This window comes from Embiotoca jacksoni, unplaced genomic scaffold, assembly GCF_022577435.1.
Source record: "Embiotoca jacksoni isolate LCO1_2020_lvr unplaced genomic scaffold, fEmbJac1.0.p SCAF_18, whole genome shotgun sequence".
NCBI classification, from domain to species: domain Eukaryota; kingdom Metazoa; phylum Chordata; class Actinopteri; family Embiotocidae; genus Embiotoca; species Embiotoca jacksoni.
Genome location: NW_027185318.1, coordinates 10,992,102 through 11,011,302, shown reverse-complemented (window position 1 = coordinate 11,011,302; position 19,201 = coordinate 10,992,102). Strand labels below are relative to the sequence as shown.

Here is a 19,201-nt window from a genome sequence, read left to right as displayed (position 1 = left end):
TGACACAAGATCAGAAGGCAATCATTTTGTAACTTTTATTTTACTTCACGGACTCTATAAAGTGACAATGGTGGAAGAAGTACTGTCAGTTTAGGTAAAAGTGGTCATATATTAAATATAATATACAATGTACTGCATGCAAAGTAAAATTATTCAGTGCAGTTTTGATTCAGTTAAAAAAAAAAAAAATCTAAAAAAAAAAAAAAAATCACTGAATAATGTCATATCCCATTATTATTATTATTATTATATCTCTATATTTTTTGGATTATTAATGATGTAAAAGTACCATTTCAAGCTTGTAACTGTTTGAGGAAGAGCTGATTTGAACTGCATTTAATACTACTGGGTAGTTTTAGCATATGTAAAAAAATTCATTCTATTAATTAAGTTTTGACAGAAACTTTTGATTTGAAGTCAGATAACAGAAATACTCAAGTGATGCGCACTAGCAAAGATGACATGAGCGGTTTAAGTCATATTTTAAATCTTTTTTAATATATCTCACATTTGATTTATTTACAAAAGACAATGGCTTTGTGACATAAAACTATGTTTTTGTAAAATCAACATGAGAAAAACAAACGTGTACAGAAGCATTAAACCGTACCTAACACATACATAGATAAATAACGTCAGGGGAGCGTTGTCGTCGAGGTCGTCCTCTCCGTCTCTGCAAACGATAAAAAACGGACCACGATGAACGCACCTCGGTATGACTGGCTGCGTGTTTTTATTTGCGTCACCCCGAGTTTGGTCTGACAGGGTCAACGTACAGTATTGCCTCCGTGTTGGTTAAAATGACATCAGTGACTTTCTATCAGTAGATCTGGAATGTGTTGTCTATTTTCGTAATCGACTATTAAATGTGAGTTTCTCCAGCATGTTCCAGCAGCGTAAAATCCTGAAACACAAACCGTCTTCTAGGCATTCTGCAAATAGACTAATGAGCAACAACGTACTAAGTGCAGATACACTTCGATATATATACCTGTGATTCCAATGACACGCGATGTCTGCAAAACAGTTTGGCACGAATGTAAAGGCTGAGCAGAAGTCCCCCCCCCCCCCGTTAAATAAATACATAAAAATCTCTACAAAGTCACAGACGAAGAACCTCGGACATAAAAGGCTGATAGATCATCAGTATTTGCTGAATGGTCACTTTTTTTTTTTTTTTTTCTTTTTTACAGCACTTTACAGAACAGCTACAGGCACGAACTGAGAGAACAGAAAAGAAAGCTTTAAGTTTTTTGCGTTCAAATGCGTGGTCAGGATGAAGGGGAAGACTTTACATGTTTTATCATTTGCAGTTGAATGAACTTTTATGACGGCAGCGGTCACAGAATTTCAAATTAAAATACCCCTTTATGGTGTTCATTTATATTTGGGCGACTTAAGTGTGCGAGTGAATTTGCGTTTGCGACAAACTCGTTACAAATGACTGCACGCCACTAAATACTGTAAAGCAGAAGAAGAAGAACAAGAAGATAACTGAATGAAAACATCACATTTAGAACGACGATAACGGAGGAGCCTCTTTTTTGCTCTTTTTCTTGACGCGGCGTAACAGGTTGTCGGAAACCTTGTGCGTCGGCTTATTGGATAGGCTTTAAAATGTACAAAAACAACAGCAGCTCAGGTCAGTCGGATTTTAACCAGCACTTCCTGAACACTCTCAAACTGCTCCCAGACCTTTGTCACATTGCATTCACTAAAAAAACAAAACAAAACAAAAAAAACAAAACCCCAGACATTACTCATTCCCATTTTGTTTGAGATGAATGGCTACCCGGAAGGACAAAAACATCCGAGTCCAAAGACGGAACTGTAAAAAGGTAACTCGGACCCGATCTGCATGTGACCCAGAACAAACATCCTCTCTGGCGAACAGCTACCTCTGCGACGGACAGATCGCAGACTCTCACACGGACAAACAATATCCAACGGCATGCTTCGCCGAATACGCATATTTCTTTTTCAGTCCACGTTCTTGACCGTACATTTAATCACTCGCTGTTGTTGTTTTTTTTTGTTTGTTTTTTTTTTTCCCCCCTCTGTTATTTCACAAACAAAAGCAAATTTGACTTGGTGAAATGACAGGAAAATGTAAAACTACTTTGAGAGAAAGTTTCAACAAACGGGCGTGTCTATTTCACGTTTTGTTTTTTTTTGCCACGTCGGCGTATCGTTTTTACAATTAAACACCTTCATTTTGAATCAGCTCTCATTTTTAAGCCCGTGACGCACGATTTCTCGCATTTCAACAGGACGTGTCACCTCCATGTTTCACCTACTGTAGCTTGCGGTCCCTGAGCACCTACCTTCATTGCACGTATACACATTTTTCAATACACTTTTATTAAAACTAAATAAAGCTATCAAAGCATTTCCCACTTGCTCACTCCACCACCACATAATAAGTGTTCATTATGCGACTCGCGACTAAAACTCGGTGCCTACAATTCGTCACTTTCGAACAATCCTGAGGCGCTTCCCTACACTTTTCAGACGATAAATACCGAGGGCTACCAGCTGGCCGGTGTCTACCGGAGGGAGGCACCATGCTGCGTTGAGCGTTGCAAATGCCCTTTTCAGGTGGTTCAGTTTTCAGTGACAGGATAAATAAAAAAAAACAACAACAACAACAAAAAAAACGACGAGGAGACTCGGCCTGTCGTTTGTGTTTGCAGCAGCCCCAATCGGCTTCTAACTGCACAGCCCTCTTATTTTGCAAGGGTGGCTCACCGAGAGCACGTTATAGCAGCGGAACAGTACGCGGCTCAAGCCAGTGTGTTTACATGCACGCTGTATTCTGGATACAGGAGAAGCAGTATTACCACAGCACTCCTACTGACAAGGCCTGCGTCTAAACAAGCTACTTTTACCGTTTTATAATCTAGTTGATTAAGCCTTTCGATTGTTGACTTAAGTTTTCAGATTTGGAGTAAATTTGCTAATTGGCTTTCTCGCCAAAGAGTTTGTAAGGTAGATGTCAGACAACAGCCTGCAGCCAGTTGTCTTTAGCTTAGCATAAACACTGTAAATGGGGAGGGGAGGGGGACGGGGGACGGACGGAGAGCCTGGCTGTACAGAATCTCCATTTTGTTCTGTACAACCTGGCAACCCCTCACAAGCACCCAGAAACCGTCCCGGACATAAACCTGCACAAAAACACAGCGTGGTGATTTCAAGTTTCAGCTTTTGAACCCATTAAACAACATATATTTTGCTTATTAGTGAGCTTTAGGAGATGTTGTTTCTTCTGGCCATGTTGGGTATTTCCCTGATGACAAGTTTGTCTTTTATTGGGGGGGGGGGATTTTGTGCTGGCGTATTTCTTGGCCTGATGTTTCAGTCCCTTTTGGACAGAACCAGAGGAGCCGTTTCACCCACTTCAAAGCCGTCGACGCCCTGGTTTCATGTTTTCTCGGCGAGAAAACGGAAGAAATGTAGTAACATGACTTAAAATTAAATAATTCCTTCGACTAAGACTTGGGACATATTTTGGTTACTGCAACCTTCATCTCCAGAATATGCACGTGCGGGTAAACACACCCGGCCGTGAGCCAGGACACCTTCTGACACCTAAACCACAAGAGCTGGCATAGCGTGGTACAGTACCTAAATCCACACGAGTGCAACTTCATGCAAAAAAATGATCTTAACGAGATAAGGAAAAAAAGAAAGAAAAAAAAGAAAGAAATGCTAGCGCTAATCATACAAAAAGCACTGACGGGGAAACATGTGGTGACGGGAGGTTTCCTTCATGTCGGGGCATCGCTGTGTGTTTTACAGTGTCTTATATATACACAGAATGATCTGCTGCAGTGGAACAGCTGGGAGAGAAAGCACAGCAAGCCATTCGTTAGCAGTCATGAGGGAAATCATTGGGTAATTATAGCAGTTTTTGTTTACAGGACAACATACACACTTGCTAATTAGACACATCTTGCTACCTGCAAGGTGTGAAGAGACGTTTTCTTTTCTTTTTTTTTAATCTTTTTTTTTTTCACATAGTGAAATCCTGTTAAGATTACAGCATGCATTACTCTACGTGCTAATGCCAGGGGGCTCATGTTGTTGTTGTTGTTACTGATTCTTCCCAGTTGATGACTGTATGTCCTTACAGGATGGGATGGTGTTCTCTTTCCCTCAGTGCTTCTGTACTCTCAATGTGCCTGCGTACACAAAAAGAGGAGCGTATATTTAGCGGCGCTGACAGTCTGCAGAGTCTAAATGAATTAGTAGAAGAAAAAAAAAAAAAAAAAAGAGCGCGTGGCGACGTGCCCGCTGCGTTGCTATTTTTGGATGGAGTGTGGCAGCAGTGGGCCAATTACAAAGAGCCAAACAAATGTATTATTGGCTGATAAAAGTGCCATGCAAATATTTAGCTGCAGCCAGCTCTTCCAGTAGAACAAACAAAGAATCAACACATGCAACACAAGCATCAGCTGTTGTTTCTCTATTTGTAGGAAGCATTTCAGGAAACTTGTTTCTCAAGTTTACTGCAATTGTTATGGGAAGTCAAGAATGGCTGCGTCTGCAATAATTTTATTTTATGCTGTTATTTAATATTCTGATTCAACTCAGATGATATATGAGACTTTTTGTCATGATAACTACTTAATAATCATTTTATGTTTAAATAACAGTATATTTTCCCAAGATATTGGATGAAATTAACCGTTTAACTTTTGAAATTACCTCTAGTTTTATAGCGAAAACAATGTATTTGATTGTCTCTCCGAACATGAGCTTGTTATCCTTGGAAAAAATGAACAGTGAATAAAAATGTTGTTTGTATGTACAAGAAAATAAACAGTAGTTTTCTCGACTTAACAAGATAAGTATTCCATTATTTTAAGAAAACATGTTATCAGTGTGAATATACCAAGATGACACTATAAAATAAAATTATTGCAGCCACTCCTGTTCCGGGCCTCTGGGGTATGGTATATATTTTGTATAATATAACATGAATTTATTATAATTCCTACTTTTTGTTCTTCATTCTGCTTCAGCTGAAAACAAAAAAACCCGGAAATATTGCGTCTTTATGTTTTGGCCAATCGTTAAAATGAAGACAAACGCTTCTGATGACATGTTGATTATGTAGTATGACAAACTGAAGTACCGGTGAGCACCGACACTCACCTCTGTCTCCACCGTTCCTCATGTTGGTCATGTCGTCTTCTCCCACGTCATCTACTGCAAAAACAAAACCCGAACATCTCAGTGACCAAGTTTTTCGTAATCGTGTAAAAACTCGTGCGCAGGAAGGGAAATGCAACAACACAAATCTCAGAGCGGAGGATGTAATTCAGATGAGAAGAACAGACTCAAAGCCCTAAAAAAAAAAAAAAAAAAAAAAAAAAAAATGCGGCATAGACTAACCTGAGTGGAGCTCTTTCACCAGTGACGACATGGTGTTTGTGATTGAGTCAGCAGCAACTAAAAGATCATTCCGTAGATTTCTAGGTACACCTGGGGAACAGAGAGGAGGGGAACACACACAGTTTGTTGTGCAATCCTGATGTGAAATATAAAATCTCACCAAGTTTAAAAATGTTTTGTTTTTAAACTCCGTGCTCATTTTCACAGTCAACGCTCCTCGTTTCAGGTGTCGGATGGGACGCACCCTGAGCGAAGGCCTCCAGCACGTCCCCTCCCACCCCCGCCAGGCAGTCCTGCGGTGTGTGAGTCGGGGTGGAGCCAGCCGAGGTGGAGCGTATGGGCATGGGCATGGAGCAGCCCGCACCGTGACTGGGGGAAGAATGAGGTGAGCCTCCGGACTGGGACTGCAACGGATACAAAACGTTTGGGATCATTAGAGTATCATCAGCATATAACTTCACCTCCCAACTTATACTCAATGCTTACAGTTTACGCCTCTTCTTTTTGTTCATCAGCATCAACTGACGGCTCAAAACACAGGCCGTTGCGCCTGAGCGAGTCTCAAATTCGAACGTTAAAGGAATCATTTGTAATTTAGAAAAATTCCTTCAAGTTAGATGAGGAGACTCTCGTGTCTGTGTGGTGCCCAAAAAACATTGTTTTTCCACGGCAAGAAAGAAAACTGCCCAAAATGTAGAATTTTTTCAAACTCAAGTTGCCCCATAATACTATTCTTTATAACTTAAAAAGACAATTTCACTTTCATTTTAGGAGGTCGGTCTTGAAACACGTTTATGAATTAGGTAGAATCTTGATTTGCATCCACAAATGATTAAAATCTGAGATATATACTCATTACATTTATGCGTTTGGCCCCGACGGGTGTAAAAACACTAGCTGACCACTGTTACTCAGCATCCTCTTGCACAGAAAAGCAAATAACATTTGGTTAGTTTCATGACATCCATGTGCAAACCTTTAGTGAATCTGACAAAGGAGAAAAAACAACAACTTAAATCTCGTTAATCTCTCCATCATCAAAGCCAAATTCTTGCACCAGTGCGCTCCAATGGAGGACGCAGTGTTCCAATAACAGCCTGCAGCTTTAAGACATGACATTTTGGCCTATAAAGGTGACTTTTATTAAAACAAACACAGACACAGATGTGACCAAAAGAACTTAATCCTTAAAAAGGGAGAACAAACACAAACAAGCAAAAAAAAAAAAAAAAAAAGTCTAGTAATCCTATCCTACTGGCTGACTATACTCCGTGTCTCTATAGTGCACATGCACTGCATCGAGGGGTTAATGAAAACTCTCCGAGTGGGGCCGAGTATGCCTAGTCGGGAGCTTGTGTCTCAGAGAAGAAGGATCGCTGTGCGTCTCGGGGACTGGTGCGGGCCCAGGTCGGTGGCTCCGAGCCAGGCAGCAGATGGCCAGCCAGACTGCAGTCACATTAGAAGGGAGGTTGTTAGCGCCGATGAAAAGAACGAGTCCCTGACATTTGGACAGGGAAAAACACACTTCTCCCAACTTTTTCTGGGTAGAAAACTGGTTATGAAAAGATTGGGTTTCAGTCCGTGGATCCTAGATTTTGATGACTAAATCAGTGCAACCATGTTAGATTATAAAAACCCTGTCATCTTTCCTAATAGCCGTCTTAAAATGAAAACGTCCTTCGGTCGCATCTGTGTGAAAGGCGGGAGTACAGAAGCATGAAACTAAGTGATGTGATCGGAGCCAGGTATCGAGCCTTGCAAACTGAGTAAAGGGCAACTTACAGCCTGCTTCTGCTCCTCATCCTACCAGCCAGCGAAAGGTAAGCAGAGAGAGAGTGAGAGCAACAGAATTAAAGCGATGAAAGAAGAAGAAAAAGGGATTTCTGCATGCACCATGCGCCACATTAACATAAGATCACTGTGGTGTCTCGGTTTTTTGCAGAATAAAACACATTTCATTTCATCACACAAGCCACCGAGCTTTAAAAACCCCCAACCAATTATTTAAGGTAGATTAGCAGCGAAAAAATACAGCTAAATGCTAAAGAAGAAACAGCCGATTTAGGACGTTTAATGTGAATGCACTGTCTTAGGCTGGTATTACCGAGGCCTCATTGTCCCACTCGGAGCTAAATCTTCTCGCGGCAGGTGACGGGTCGTACCTTTAGCAGCCTCATGAGTCCCTCCAGCTGCACCATCAGCTCCCGTCTGCTCTCTTGCAGGGCGGACATGCGCCTCTCCAGCTCGTCCTTTCTGTGTCTGTGGAAGAAAGAGAGCAGCAAGAAATTTAGGACTGCGTGTTTCAAGGTTTAAGTCCATCGACAGAGCAAATTCTCATATAAAAGTCACGAGTTTATTCCGATTTGTGAAAAGTGGAAGCAATTCAGGTATAGAGTATATTCTGCGGTCAGACCATTCACTTCTCTCTTATATAAATGCAGTATTTATAGAAGAGAGAAAAATCACAACGTCTGCATGAATTTGCCTTCAGATGTGCAGATGCCAGCGTCTGTGTGTGATGGGTTTACTTTTTGTGTCTGGGAAGCAGACTTGCTTTTAAGTCCAATAATCCGAGGATCAGTTACAGCCACACAAAATACTGTGCGCCGAATGTATGCAGAGTCACATGGCGTTTGCATCAATTACATCACCCCACTGCAATGTACCGCACGCCTCTTGCTCCGGTTTTAAAGCACAGTAATATTTCTCCAGGATTTTTTTTAATTTTTTTTTTATGCGCACCAATGCTACTGTTACAAACACCTTAAGAGTCACTGTCACCTTGACATTGAAATTTTTTTTATTTATCTGGTCTTCTTAAAGCAAACTGCTGGCCAGGGGGTAAAATCTGCAAACTTTATATGGCTTGAATGTTTATGTAAATTCTAATTTGTTCTCTTTTACAGTCATTACATAATGTTTAGTTTTAGAAATGCTGTAATTTTCTTCCTCGAAATAGTTTTTTCCCCCCCGTTTTAAAATCCGACGTTTTTGTGACTTCTCCGTTTTATTTTGCTTCCCCATGTAAAGACCCTCCTCTGAAAACTGCTCTACACCTATAGATTATTTTTTTTATCACTAACTGGAGCATATAAATGGCATTTTATCCACATTTTCACTAGTTGTGCTCCTGTTTAACATAAATACTTGAGATTTAATGCGTTTCAACGTACACCAAAACTTCTCTTTATGGATCAATAATGTTGACGTGGAGTGCAGACAGTATCAAAGGAGGTGTACAATTGATTAAGTTCATAATAAATAACTATAAGATGTCGCATGTGCAAGAGGAAAGTTGCTGTTGTCCAGGAAAACGTCACAAAAAGAAGCACAACTCACTGATGAAAGTGTCGTCGCTCAGCTTCTTAGGGTATGAAATTGAAACTCCCGGTGAAAAACTTTTTTTTTTTAAATGTTAAAATAGCTTCTTTAGGAGCAAAAAAAAAATAAAAAAAAATCTGCCCCCTCCTCCTCCCCCGCAAATTATTTGACTGTGGGACCCCTGCGAAGTGACACTGTATGTGGCCTTTTCCATTCGGTGGTGATTCTAGGATCATTATCACCCTCTGGTGTTCACGGATTGTAACAGGAATGTTGAAAAAGCTTCAAAGAACTAAAGCAGTCATCTGTCAGGCTGAAGTCGCCTGAAGAAAAAACTCGCAAACATCTGCAGACTGTTAACATATGTTCCCTTTCCTTCATCCTCTGGCTGAGTAAAAAAAAAAAAAAAAAAAACGTATCGGAGCCAAAACACGGATTCAAACTCAGACCACAGTTGGATGGGATCATTATCGCCTGATAAAATCTGCTCTAAAAACAAACAAGCTCAGAGTTTTATAAAGCTTCGAAACACGTTTGAGTGAAATTCTGAGAAACAATGAGCGGAATAAACGTTACCTCCAGTGAAACCTATTTAATTACATGTTTATGTTTACTGCCATCACTAGTTTCCCATATATACAACAACACTGCCATAATGGCGGAAAAGGAAGTAAGACTCAGAAGAAAAAAACCCTGCTAATTAATTTATCTAAACTGCTACTCATTGGCTAGCATTAATAGGCAACTGAGGATTTATGCTGTAAAACATTAAAAGAATACACATTTTAAGGCCTTTGCCACAACTGTTGACCTGCAAGGTTGCCTGTGATTCAGTATTTAGGCCAGAGCAGACAAACAAGGAGTCCTTCTGGGCAACAAGTGGCGTGACGCGTCCTCTCAGGGTGAGTCGCTTCCAAAAACTCAACTCAAGGGTGACAGTGTCCTGCCAGCATGACAAATGACCGCGGCTGCTGCTGCTGCTGAAGCGATTTCAAAAACATCCTTCTGAATTAGGAGGGACATTATTTCTACATAAATACAGCAGCTCGGGAGTTTTTTGTGCCACTTGGCTTCCTTAATATACGTCTCGTTCTTCCCCTCGTTGGGTCGAAAATGCTGTCAGGAGCGGAGCAGCGGCGGCAGCAGGAATCATACCTGAGGAGCCTCAGTTCAGTCAGAAGCGTGGGGTTCTGCTGGGCTTTTTCCGGTGTCGGCTGAGAGGCCTGTTCGTGTTCCAAACGCAGCCTCTGGATCTCCTGCAGGATCTCCCTGAATACGCCAAACAGAAATGATGAAAGTCAAAGTTTATTATCTACGTTGGAGTAGTAACAATGGAATGTAAACACACCTTGTTACAAATAAAAGTTCTGCATTTTGAATGACTTAATATTCAAAAAATGTTTTACCAGCAAACTGTACATAAAGTATAATGTGTCATGTTACCGTATCCTAATTATTGATGCATTAAAGTGTAAAATGCAGTTTAATTGCCACTGGTTGATTTTTAAATGAACAGCTTGATGAACCAGGCTGCTCGCTGTAGCCAGATATTTAATGTAAAGATACGAGAGTTGTATTGATCCTCTCAATTCTCTGTATATTTTTATTAAATGTTGCACTAATGCCTTAACACATTTCCACGTAAAATCGTTATCTGAAAAGTGTGTATAGCCGTCAGGTTAATGTCGTGGAGTTGCTCCCATAGTTACTTTCCATCACTGCCAACCAGTAAGCCAACCAATCAGTAAAGAGTCCTCATTTCTTTCTCCACAAATAAAACTTAGGATTAAATGTACCTGTTTTTGTTCTCCAGCTCTGCAATCAGCTGCCGCTGTTGCTTGTTGGCATCGAAGTTGAAACCGAGATCTGTTGGGGGACACTGTTGCTGGAAAAAAAAAAAAAAAAAAAAAAAAAAAAACGATCAGGCAAGGGGCATTACAATTTGGTGGGAGAGGAGAAGTCGAACACAAACGGCTACCTCCTGACCACAGCGAGCGGTAATGATGCCCTGATGGAGGGGACTACTCATTATGTTTCTGCATAAACGGGAAACCATTCTAGCTTATCTTCAGCCCTCCATACAGCAGCAAAGAAATGCAAAAAAATAAACCCAGTTTTAAGCCTCCCGATAGTTCAGTTGGCCCTTAATATTTGTTTCCTCCATCAGCTTCTAACAATGGGATCCTACATGAAGTGAATATTTCTTAAGACTTTTATGAAACTCAATTTTTGCATTTGTCATCAATAATGATCGATAATCACCTCGTTACAGTACAGTTTTTTTTTTTCTGTTGGCACAATTTCTGTGCTCGTTTCAGATTCATAATTATTGCAAAAATGCATGAAATCCAGCTAAATTTCAGCTAATTGATGTCACCCCCACTATTTCCTCTTCACTGTATTAAGTTACTGCTAATGGAAACCCAACATTTCCCCCCGCTTCACATTACAAGAGCTCGACTGCTGAAACCTGTGTGGTGACTTTTATTGTGAAGCAACCGTGTAAACAAGGAAACTGTCCTCGTCAGCAGTGAATATTTAGTCTTTGCAAGAGACTAATGGACTAAGAAAGAATAGCCACGGTGAACTGCACCTGTCCAACTGTGTGCAGCATGAAACCTGATCAGAGTTGTAATTATTCTTGACTGTCCTCTTAATCAAAAGACTGATTTTGTTTGGCTGTAGTTTGAAGAGATACACCAGCTGATGTATTTCTCATAAAAGTAGCTACTTACCAAATCAGCCACAACTGAAATCTAAAGTGTAAGAAATTCTAATCAACTTGCGTTATTCTGACTGCATCATATTTTGACAAGCCTTATCAGACTAGTTAAAGTCTGGGGCGATCAAATTGGACAAATGGTTTGGGTGCATACCATACGGGCTAGAAGGTCCTCAGAAAGCAGAGTCGCCAATTCAACCCCCAGCCAGCTTGATTTTTTGCTGCATGTCATTCCTCTATTCTCTCTGCTCACATTTCTCTGCTGTATACTGCCAAATGGAGGCAAAAATGCCCAAAATGATCTTCTACAAACAAGTAGAAGTAGTGGAAAATAATTGCTCACTCAACTGCATTACATTTTAAGAATGAGTACTACACACTGAGTAGCTTCAGCCTTTAAAAAGGTCCCATATTTTACCCTTTTACTGTGTTTCATTTGCAGTCTTGATATTCATAAAAATATATTCTTGTAGTTTTAAGTACCGAAAGTCATCTTGGTATAATTTAAGGTCTTAGTTTTTGAGCTTCCCTCTGGATCTCTACCAAGAACCGGCTGTTGTGTGTCTGGGCCTTTAAAGGTATATTAGTATCAATGACCCTCTTTTCTGATTGGCCGACTCCTTTCTGAGCGACACACATCTAAGCCAACCACAGGTAGCCAACTTCCTCAGAATGACTGGTTAGTGTTTTCTTCTACAGAAAAGTTTGGACAACTTGGATGTGCTGAGTGCAGGCGTGACGCGAGTGTGAGTTTGCGACATCACAAACTTACAGTAGATCAAATTGCACAGTTGGTGAAATACAGACTGTGCTCTGGTGCTTTCACAGTATTTACAGCAGCCGCTTAACAGTCAAAAAAATACATCTAAGTTTTTACAATATGGGACCTTTAAGTTCTCCAACCACAAAGCAGCAGAAAACAATAAACTAACAATAACTTGTTTACTGAAGCCGGCCGTGAGGCCTCGTGTGAAATACCCACCGTGGAGTTACCCGCCTCGGCTGCCAGGCGGGCAGCGTATCGAGCGATGAGGCGGTGCTCTTCATCTAGCCGACTGGGACTCTCCAAGACACTGTCCGCAGTCAGAGACAGAGAGATACATCACACACGGCCGGCCGGCCACACACACACAGACTCTAATGTCCGAAGCTCTTATGTAAGTAAAGGGGAAAAAGTTTATACAGTTAAAAGTGATTATGTAAAATAAATTGCATGAAAATAAAAAATAAAAAACAATCATGGTGACCTTAATATATGACACTTGGCAGTGACTATCATTGATGGACAATCTGAGGTAATTGGTCATAACAATGAAGCGAGATGGATAAGCGAGAAAGCAGCACGCCAAATGCATTTGTGACCCTGCCAGCGGCCCGTTCTGGCAAATTTCATCACCGACTGGAAAATGTCAAGCAAGGCGCAGGACTTTAAATGATCATGGGCGTGGCATATGGCGCGGACAGATGACGGGACATATGCTATCCTTTTTCTGCAGGCGGTCTGTGATGAGGAGTGAAGGAGAGCTGAAATGGTGTTCGGGAGCCGTCTAGCTCTTGATTGGAGACCGAGCGATGATTAAGACCATTAAACGAAATCTCTATTTCTCGAACCCGCTGCTTCAACCGCCAGAGCGCTCGCAGCCTTCCGCCAACCGGCCCTCAAAGACGCCGCGAACCCGCCTTTTATTCGACATTTGCGTTAAATTCTTATCTTTCCCAAAGCAGATCCATAACGTTTGCTGGGTTGACGAGATCATTTGAGCCGTTTCTGCCCCTGCTTCGCTTCTTTTGAGGGTTTTTTTTTTTTTCCCTTTACTTCACCGATGATATCGTAAAATACTCGGCGGATCACTCGATGCGTTTCCCGATAGCGTCACCCGACTCAAGAAAACTCGGCTTACAAAAACTGAAATCTCTCCACCAACACGTCAAAGCAAATGTCTTGTTAAATGGGGCGCTTTAAAAAAAAAAAATGTACAATCTTGTCTTCAGGCTAAAACACAGGCAGAGACTGAGGTGTCTTTAAAAAGCAACACATGCTGCTCGGCCGGAGTCTTCCAACTATCAGTCTCGAGGTTGCTCCCGTCTTTTGTTCATCGGGGAGTTTCTCGGCACCACCTGATGGTCTGAGCCAGGTTTTTAGACGCAGATGCATGAACTGCCTCTAAGCCCTCCTAAACTGGCATCTCTCCCAGATATTTATTTTTGTCGCGCGCGTGAAGCGGTTCTACTCGCGCCCAATTTCTCAGACACCGCTGTGTCTGTCATGTTTAGCTATTTCAGCTGCAACGTGGGAGGCTCTACCTTTTTTTTTTTTTTAAACACTGCATTCTGATTTCCCCCAAAATAAAGTCTGAAAGAGGTTTTTTTTGGTGACTAAATTGTGATTTATATTTGTATACTGCTCATAAATGTTGAATAGTGAGACTTGAAGTAAAGTTGTATGGTTTTTATTTTTTGCTATTTTTGCCTCCATAACAGGTTCTTTCAGACCAGTGGAAAGAAAACAAAAAAATACAAAATTAGGTGTTTATTTTAGTAAAATTAGTCCATTCGCAAAAAGTTTTAAAATGTTATATCAATTAGACTATGAATGATACACGAACATACCACTCGATTAAAAACCTTTGAGATTTAGATGGGGAAACAAAAGGCAAAGTTTGCTGTATGCGAGTGCAACTAAACAGGAGATTTCTGGGTTATCTTGAGAGAAGATGTTTTGTAAAATTAAAGATCTTTTCATTCATTCATATTCGGAAGGTTTTCATAAATGTGTTTGTTACAAATATAATTTCTGGTTTATAGAGAGATATAAATTGATATTCAAAATCCTCTGTGTAAAAACTTTTGTAAACAAAATTAAACAAGAATTTTCAACCTTTATTTAATGTTCAGATTTCTGTTCTGGAAATGTATGCAAATGAGTGCATGCATAATTAGATCATAATAATTTGCATATCAAAACATAACATTTGAGAAGACATGAAATACAAAAAGTAATTGTCTTAATATATATATATATAAAAAAAAAATCAACTGGGGCAGTTCCATAGTGATATCTATTAGTTAAATCTTTTACTCTATTCACCTGTAATATCTTACCTTAAATCAAGTTTCAGTGCAATTAAAGAACTTTGTCTCCCACAACTGTATATCGGTGAATAATCCTATTAAATTATTGTCCTCCTTTGTTAGTTAAAACTGAGATATGGAGCCTATTTTGCTGTCTTGTTAGTTTACTCACTCGAAATACCAGACATGTCAATCTTAGGGAAGATAATTAATGATTCATATGATTACTTAATGAGAACTTCAATGTTTAAATCGACACTTTAAATGTTATCCGTGCAATTTGTCACTCGGTGAATAATTTTCACCGCTCCTGACAGAAACACAAACTGCTGGCTCACCAATTGTGTTTTCACTCTGACTCAATTCGGTCAGTTGCCAGTGAAGTCTGGCACCTGATCAATGCTCAAAGACGGCGCTTTCTTTTTTCTTTACTCATTTCCTCTGCTGCTGTGGTTCTGCATGACTAACAGGTAATGAACTACGTGATGGTGGTTTGCTGGTGGTGAGCAGTTTGTCTCTCTCTCTCTCTCTGTGTGAGAGAGAGAGAGAGAGAGAGAGAGAGAGAGAGAGAGAGAGAGAGAGAGAGAGAGAGAGAGAGAGAACAATGTGGAAGGGAGATGCCATGTCAGCAGAGCCGACAGTATCAGAAAACTGTGATGGAGGCTCACGTGCACACTTCTCCATTCAGTTTCTACTCAGACCTGACACCCGAGTGAAGCTCGGTTTCTTGTCTGATAAAAATAAATAAATAAATAAATCTGAAAGTGTCGACAAACAAGGACGGCTGCTGGTGACGCTGCTGCTTTACAGTTCGGGGCTCTTCAAGTGAGGCAGAGCCACGACGAGCTTTGCATTATTAAGCAGTGTCATCTTTGACTCATCGGCCCGTTCATGTGAAAGCGGGCAGGCCAGCGCCAGGTAATTAGAACCGCAAATTAATATTTACAATTCCTACTTTGGAGGCGTCGCGCCGGCTTAACGTGCAATTTCCGCCCCTTAAAAACATCCGCTCTGTAGTCGTTTTGACCTCTGCGAGAGGCGACAGCATCCTTCGCGCGTGACATCTTCCCAAAGCAGCTCTGACTCACGGAGCAAAATGTCAAGAAAAAGGTTATCGGGCTTCTTCATTACTGCCAGAGCGAAAACAAGCCTCGGGAGAGCGGCGCCTTCCCTCTCGTACACGCTGCGACAGCGTGATCCCTTCCACCGACCTCCAACGGGGTCTGGAGGCGAAGCATCGTTTACGGCCGCCAGTGTCCCCTATCTTGTCGGCTCTGATCTCAATCCCGTCGAGCCCGCGGAGACAAGGCTGCACTGCACAAAAAGGTTCATCTCGGCGGGGAACGCAACCCGATATCGATTGGTAAGCTTTGCTTTCAGCAGGGCTAAATGATTACGTTCTTCAACATTTAAAATGCCAATTTCCATCGAATACCAGCCAACGTGGCCTCAGATTTGGAGGACTTTCATGATCAAAAATAAGACACTTCACGGCTCAGTCTTGTCGCACGTTGCCGGGCCTTTTTCTTTTTGCAGTGTACACGCTGCCCTTCAGCTGCCAGGGTCCTTGGTGTAGTACTGTACGATAGCCCGGCTCAGAGGAGCACGAGGGGAGAGAATCTTCTGCAGACTTCATTTAATGTCTCTCCAATTCAAATCCAGATACTTTGGTGAAGAATTCAAACACCTGTAGTTAAAGCAGGCTCGATATGCACACCTCTATTCTCTCTGCACACCGGACAGTTTATGCCTCTTTACTGCTAACGTGCAGTCCTGAGTCCCTGAACAGTCCCATCCTGCAGACACAAACTGATAGATAGATAGATAGATAGATACTTTATTAATCCCACGAGGGGAATTTTTTTTCGCAACAGCAGCATTATAGACACAGGTATAGAAATAAAAATAACAGAGTACAAAATATTAAATATCAAACTGCTGCAAAGATGCGATAGAGACACACGATCACGAAAGGAAAACTGCAAAGTGCAGATACATTACAGCTCCCCCAGAGTGCTCTCCATTATTGATTCCAAAACTGCAGTGCTTCATTACCACTGCGAGTAAATAATAATAGAGGTAGCCTTTAACTGAAAGAGGGGTGGGAGGGGGGGGGGCTGAAATAAAAGGACAATTAGGGCTGCTTTCACGGGGGCTCCTTCGCCTGCTATCTGCTTACACGACACGGCTCCAGTTCTATCGTAATCTATTTGTCAAATCAGCCCCCCTGTAAGTGGGAGCGCTCGCATATTCCTCATGACAGCGTAACAAATTTGCCTCTAAATATACACTCGCAAGGGCTTAGATGCAAAAAAAAAAAAGAAAAAAAGAAAAGAAAGTGTGTCAAGCGTTGAGGAACAAATAACATCTGTAGTAAGATTTGCTGCGCTGCGAGGGGGGGGGGGGGGGTCTGTCACCTATTCTGAGCACCAACTGATTAAAAGCACTTATTTTCAGTGTGTGTAACTTAAAGTGAAAAAAATTTTTTGTCATCTTTATAGCTTCAAAACAGACATCGTGCCCGGGTGGCAGGGTACAGGGGTGGGGGTGGGGTTTGCTTACCTTTTGGTGGGAGTAGGTGCCCCGGAGGACATGAGCATTGTGTCGTTCATGTTGTTGGCCACCGGTTTCGGCTGACTAAAAGACAAGATTAGAGGTCTTTAATGCTACACTGCAGAGGCCCGTGGCGCTCGTCACCAGGGGAGTGAGGAGAGGGCATTTGCATTTTATTAATAATCATGAATCAGCGATCCTGCCTTTAATTTAATCCAACTGTACCAGAGAGGATAGGGAATGGGGAGGCGGAGGGTGTGGGGGGGGGGGTGGTTGGGAAGGAATCATTATAAACCACTGTGTGGGGTGCACAAAATAAGCAACACGTTGTACTCCAGTTAACTCAAAATTGGAGTGAAATAATTGACTTTTCCCGGGGAACAGCGATTTAGATGTTTTTAGGCTATTAGCTTAAACCTAATTAACATGAGCGAGAGCGGCAGACGAGGAATCTAATTAAACGGGAAGTCTGCGAAAAACTAGGAAAGGTGACATTGTGGGAGGTAATTTGGGAGAGTAAACAAAGCAATGGGGTCCATCTGGCGGGCACGAATCCGTGGCGAGACCACCCCCGCACCTCCCAAAGACCACGGGGTCTCATTAACAGATCAAAAATATCAGTCTGCAACGTCTCAGGTGATTTACACATCCCGTCACGGGAAACAAAACAGCAGCCGCTCGTGACAGCACTCGATTTCCACGTCTCTGTAGTTGCATCCCTTCAATCTGCCTCGCCGTAGTCGTCCGAGTCTATCGGAACCGTTTTATTTAAAGCTCTCGTTATCACATAAAAGGCAGAGCACTGGAGAGCATTGTGTCCCGTAATGCTTATTTTGTCCGATCAGCATGTTTGTGGGCCAAAAATCAAACTATTTATATCCACATTGTACAGAATATTGTTATCATCACGAGCCACTGACAGCCCCAGTTTTTTGCTCTGGTGCCACAAAAGTGCCTCAAACAGCACATCTAGTTTTTTTTTGTTTTGTTTATCATTCTGCTCCAAAAAGACCCAAAATAAAAACCAAAGAAAAATATTGCATTCGAATCATTTGCAGCGTTATTTGTTCACAAACTACAAAGTACATATTCCCTGCATTCATGTGCATGCGCAAAGAGGGTTACAGCATGTTCTTTTTTTTCCCTTTTTTTTTAAATAGACAAGTCGCAATTATTTATTGCTTCATACATTTACATTTCCCTCAAGACAGGAGCTAACAGAATCAAAAGAAAACCGCGCACGGTCCGACATGAGTAATTCATCAGTCCTAATTTTTGTTTTCGAAAGCCTTTTGCGCAAACACAGAGCTGCTACTTTTGTGCTTCATGCAATAATAGGAAAACAACAACAACAAAAAAAGCAAGTGTCACTACTCCAACCTGCACATGCTACCTTTAAGTCTCCTTCAACAGAATACTCAGCGTAAAAAAAAAAAAATAATAAATAAAAATCTCCATGTGACAAAGCCGATTTAACCCTCACGGCATTACAAGGATCCGTCCTGAAAGGGAAGCAGCGGACGGGACACGAGACGCCGCACTTACCTCTGCGAGGCGAGAGAGCACTTGCCTGGCTGGCAAAATACATCCAACCTCTGCTGTTGCCAGATGCCTAATCTGCCCTCAACTGAGCAGGCGAGCATCTCAATGTACTACACTGCTGCTGTCTCCAAGGAAACTCGGTGGTCACGTGACTGTGTGACGACATAGATTTTCTCTCTCTGCCTCGCTCTGTCTCGCACATGCTCCTCTCTCTCTCTCTCTCTCTCTCTCTCTCTCTCTCTCAGCTCTGACTCTGTCTTTTCCACCTCTCTCTCCAACACACACTGGAAATTAGGGAAATGCCATTTGCTTAAAAATACATCAATTTCAACCTCTAGAAAAAAAAAAAAAAAAACTTGTCATCCCGTCAGCAAAAAAGAGCGCGGAACAAACCGGCCTCGACACTCTCCACTATAATTGCATTTACGTATCTTAACTCCTCCCGTTACCTTCAGTGAGTTACATAAGTCAAAGCTCTTCACAGCTAGTCTTCTATAAATAATCATCAGCCCTTTTTTTTTTTTTTTTTTTTGGAGTACACCAGTAGAGAGCAATAAAAAAAAAATAAAAAAAATAAAAAGAGAGATTCTTCTA

The 19,201-nt window shown here is 41.5% G+C and overlaps 1 protein-coding gene across 11 annotated transcripts in view; it reads right to left on the bottom strand.

Moving 5' to 3' along the window:
- Window positions 1-476: 476 nt before the first annotated feature.
- dtnbb (dystrobrevin, beta b) overlaps window positions 477-19,201 on the bottom strand; it is a 34,144-nt gene continuing 15,419 nt past the window's right edge. For 3 of the 11 annotated variants that reach the window (XM_069152739.1, XM_069152742.1, XM_069152740.1), the window contains exons 11-20: window positions 17,075-17,149; window positions 12,423-12,513; window positions 10,515-10,603; window positions 9,874-9,987; window positions 7,560-7,656; window positions 7,180-7,200; window positions 5,642-5,801; window positions 5,398-5,487; window positions 5,158-5,211; window positions 477-4,181 (exon numbers count right to left, since the gene is read on the bottom strand). In XM_069152739.1, coding sequence (XP_069008840.1) covers window positions 4,156-4,181; window positions 5,158-5,211; window positions 5,398-5,487; window positions 5,642-5,801; window positions 7,180-7,200; window positions 7,560-7,656; window positions 9,874-9,987; window positions 10,515-10,603; window positions 12,423-12,513; window positions 17,075-17,149 — 817 coding nt within the window. In that variant the 3' untranslated portion in view covers window positions 477-4,155. Of the gene's footprint in view, window positions 4,182-5,000; window positions 5,025-5,157; window positions 5,212-5,397; window positions 5,488-5,641; window positions 5,802-7,179; window positions 7,201-7,559; window positions 7,657-9,873; window positions 9,988-10,514; window positions 10,604-12,422; window positions 12,514-17,074; window positions 17,150-19,201 lie in introns of all 11 variants that reach the window. The other 8 variants (XR_011178389.1, XM_069152744.1, XM_069152741.1 and 5 more) reach the window with 8 other exon arrangements.